A 3,488-nucleotide genomic window follows, 5' to 3' on the forward strand; every position below is an offset into this window, starting at 1 on the left:
GGGTTCATGCCATTCTCCTGCCTCAGCCTCCCAAATAGCTGGGGCTACAGGCTCCCACCACCATGCCCGGCTAATTTTTTGTATTTTTAAGTAGAGACAGGGTTTCACAGTGTTAGCCAGGATGCTCTTGATCTCCTGACTTCATGATCTGCCCCCCTTGGCCTTCCAAAGTGCTGGGATTACAGGCGAGAGCCACTGCACCCAGCCACACTTGATTAATTTTTTATTTTTATTTTTTTTCAAGACAGAATCTTGCTCTGTCACCTAGGCTGGAGTGCAGTGGTGCAATCTCAGCTCACTGCAACCTCGGCCTCCCAGGTTCAAGTGATTCTCCTATCTCAGCCTCCCGAGTAGCTGGGATTACAGGCACTCGCCATCACACCCAACCAATTTTTGTTTTTTTAGTAGAGACAGAGTTTCACCCTGCTGGCCAGGCTGGTCTCGAACTCCTAACCTCATGATCTGCCTGCTTTGGCCTACCAAAGTGCTGGGATTACAGGCGTGAGCCACTGCACCCAGCCAATTTTTAAATTTTTTGTATGGACGGGGTCTCGCTATATTACTCAAGCTGGTCTCAATCTCCTGGCCTTAAGTGCACTTCCTGCCTTGGCCTCTCAAAGTGCTGGTAATGCAGATTTGAGCCACTGCCCCTGCCGGGGGTTATATAGTTATATATTATGTTTTGTTTTGTTTTGTTTTTGAGACAAAGTCTCACTCCGTCACCCAAGCTGGAGTGCAGTGGCAAGATTACAGCTCCCTGCAGCCTCATGAGCCTCAACCTTCCAGGCCTAAGTGATCTTCCTGTCTCAGCCTCCCAAGTAGCTGGGACTACAGGCTCACATCACTACACTGGTCTAGTATTTTGTTACTTTTGTAGAGACGGGGTCTCTTATGTTTCCCAGGCTGGTCTCAAACTCCTTGCCTTAAATGACCCACCCTCCTCAGCCTCCCAAAATGCTGGGATTATTGGAGAAAACCACTGTGCCCGGCTTTATTTATTATTATTATAAATGGAACACAACCACCACTCAATAAATCTGCGACCCTTCCTCCCCTTGCTGCATAGAGTCTGGCGCTAGTCGGGTATGTATATATAGGTATACACTGAATGAATGAAAGAATAATTGTGGCCAGGTTCTGAGCCTTAGCCTCTTCTATAAATCTGGGATTCCTTATTTAATTTTTATATGTTTTGAGAGGAGGTCTCACTGTGTCGCCCAGACTGTAGTGCACTGGCATGATCACAGCTCACGGCCTCATCTGTCTCCTGGGTTCAAGTGATCTTTTCGCTTCAGCCTCCCAAGTAGCTGAGACTACAGAGGGCGCCAGCGTGCCGGGCTAAATTTTTTGTTTGTTTCGTTGGTAGAGATGAAGTCTCATTATTTTGCCCAGGCTGGTCCCGAACCTCTGGGCTCAACTGATTTACCGCCTTGGCCTCCCAAATTGATGGGATTACAGGCGTGAGCCACTGCACCCAGCCTCCTTCTTTTATTGAATAAACTAATGCTAACTGAACCCTTAATATGTGCTAGGTCCTGTACTAATCTCTTGGTACAAAGCAATGAACAAGATGCAACAAAAGCGCCACCAATAACTCACTGCAGCCTGGGCCAAGCACTGTGTAAAGATCTATACATCATCTTTATTCAATCCTTAAAACGTCTTTATGCCGAGATGCTGTAATTCGCCACATTTTATGCAAGAGAAAATTATGGCTAAGAGATTCTCTGATTGTAGCTCGAAAGTGCTAGGGATGGGATTCGTTCCCAGCGCAATTTTGATTCTTCGCTTTAGCGTGTTGCGGGTAGGAGTTAAGTGGGCGCCCAGCCAGGACCAGGGGTTCAAATCCGTTGCCATGGTCCCCCGACGCTTTCCCGGGCTCCAGAACGGGGTCGCGCTGTCACGTGACAGCAGTCAACATGGCGCCGCCCACTGTGTGGTATGGCCCACGTGGTCCCGACAGTCAAGATGGCGGGAGTAGCCACCCAGGCTTCCCTGGAGTCGGCCCCACGGATCATGCGGCTGGTGGCCGAATGCAGCCGCTCCAGGGCCCGGGCAGGCGAGCTGCGGCTGCCTCATGGGACAGTGGCAACTCCTGTGTTCATGCCAGTGGGCACGCAGGCCACCATGAAGGGCATCACGACAGAGCAGCTGGACGCTCTGGGTTGCCGCATCTGCCTGGGCAATACCTACCATCTGGGTCTAAGGCCGGTGGGTGGGCTCTGCCCGCGCGGGGAGGCGGCGAGGCGTGGGGAGCCATGGAGCGTCCTCCAGGCCCGGACACTCCTCCCAAAGTCAATCGACCAGCCGTATTGAGCGCCCCCCCATGACCAGGCCTTGTGCTGGGCGTGAAAGAGCAGCGGGGACTAAAGCTGGCCAGCTCTGTCTCTCAAGAAGGGCCCCCAGGGACGCTGTCACCCCTAACCTGACACTTTCTTCTATCAACCCAGGGACCCGAACTGATCCAGAAAGCCAACGGTCTCCACGGCTTCATGAATTGGCCACATAATCTGCTAACGGTGAGCTGAGGAGAGAGCCGGCGTCCTAGGGCGCTTCTCTGGAGTGAGGGGTCCCCCATCTCCACCCCCTGACAGCCTTGCGGTGGGGTTTCCCTTAGGACAGCGGCGGTTTCCAGATGGTGTCACTGGTGTCTCTGTCCGAGGTGACGGAGGAGGGCGTCCGCTTCCGCTCTCCCTACGACGGCAGTGAGACCCTGCTGAGCCCGGAGAAATCCGTGCAGATCCAGAACGCGCTGGGTGAGAGGACCCTGGGGAGCCGCCCCCTTACCCTGTCTGTCAGGGGGTGAAGGTGACACAGGGCCTGTTCTTTAGGTGTTGTGTGGCTTTGAGCAGGTCACTCCTCACTGAGCTTCAGCTGAACCAACTCAAAGCGGGGGTAAATAGTAGCAGGTCTTTGGTAGAATTGTTGACAAGTACATATGAGATGATGTCGTAAATCTCCATGCCAGCCATGTAGTAGCTTAAGTATTATTATTGCAATTTTTCTCTCAGCAAATTAAGACTGGATGTAGAAGCTCATGCCTGTAATCCCAGCAATTTGGGAAACTGAGGTGGGAAGATCACTTGAGGCTGGGAGTTGGAGACCAGCTTGGGCAATACAGGGAGACCCTGTCTCTACCAAAAAAATAAATTTAAAAAACAAATTAATTGTACAAATACCTGTTGAAATAATGGTGGCAACAAGAGGATTGGGGAGGCATTAGGCTCCTCCCATATCCTCAATATCCTTCCTTTTTTTTTGAGGAGGAGGAGTTTCGCTCTTGTTGCCCAGGCTGGAGTACAGTGGTGCGATCTCGGCTCACCGCAACCTCTGCCTCCCAGGTTCAAGCGATTCTCCTGACTCAGCCTCCCAAATAGCTGGGATTACAGGCGTGCGCCACAACGCTCGGCTAATTTTGTATTTTTAGTAGAGATGAGGTTTCTCCATGTTGGTCAGGCTAGTCTCGAACTCCTGAGCTCAGGTGATCC

General features: G+C 51.7%; 1 protein-coding gene across 1 annotated transcript in view; it reads left to right on the forward strand.

Annotated features, from left to right (window-relative positions):
* The first annotated feature begins 1,949 nt into the window (after window positions 1–1,949).
* Window positions 1,950–3,488, forward strand: part of QTRT1 (queuine tRNA-ribosyltransferase 1) — a 16,957-nt gene continuing 15,418 nt past the window's right edge. The window contains exons 1-3 of the mRNA XM_011994548.1: window positions 1,950–2,211; window positions 2,451–2,519; window positions 2,618–2,756. Coding sequence (XP_011849938.1) covers window positions 1,969–2,211; window positions 2,451–2,519; window positions 2,618–2,756 — 451 coding nt within the window. The 5' untranslated portion in view covers window positions 1,950–1,968. The remainder of the gene's footprint in view (window positions 2,212–2,450; window positions 2,520–2,617; window positions 2,757–3,488) is intronic.

The sequence above is a fragment of the Mandrillus leucophaeus genome, unplaced genomic scaffold (genome assembly GCF_000951045.1).
Source record: "Mandrillus leucophaeus isolate KB7577 unplaced genomic scaffold, Mleu.le_1.0 Scaffold112, whole genome shotgun sequence".
Taxonomy (NCBI): Eukaryota; Metazoa; Chordata; class Mammalia; order Primates; family Cercopithecidae; genus Mandrillus; species Mandrillus leucophaeus.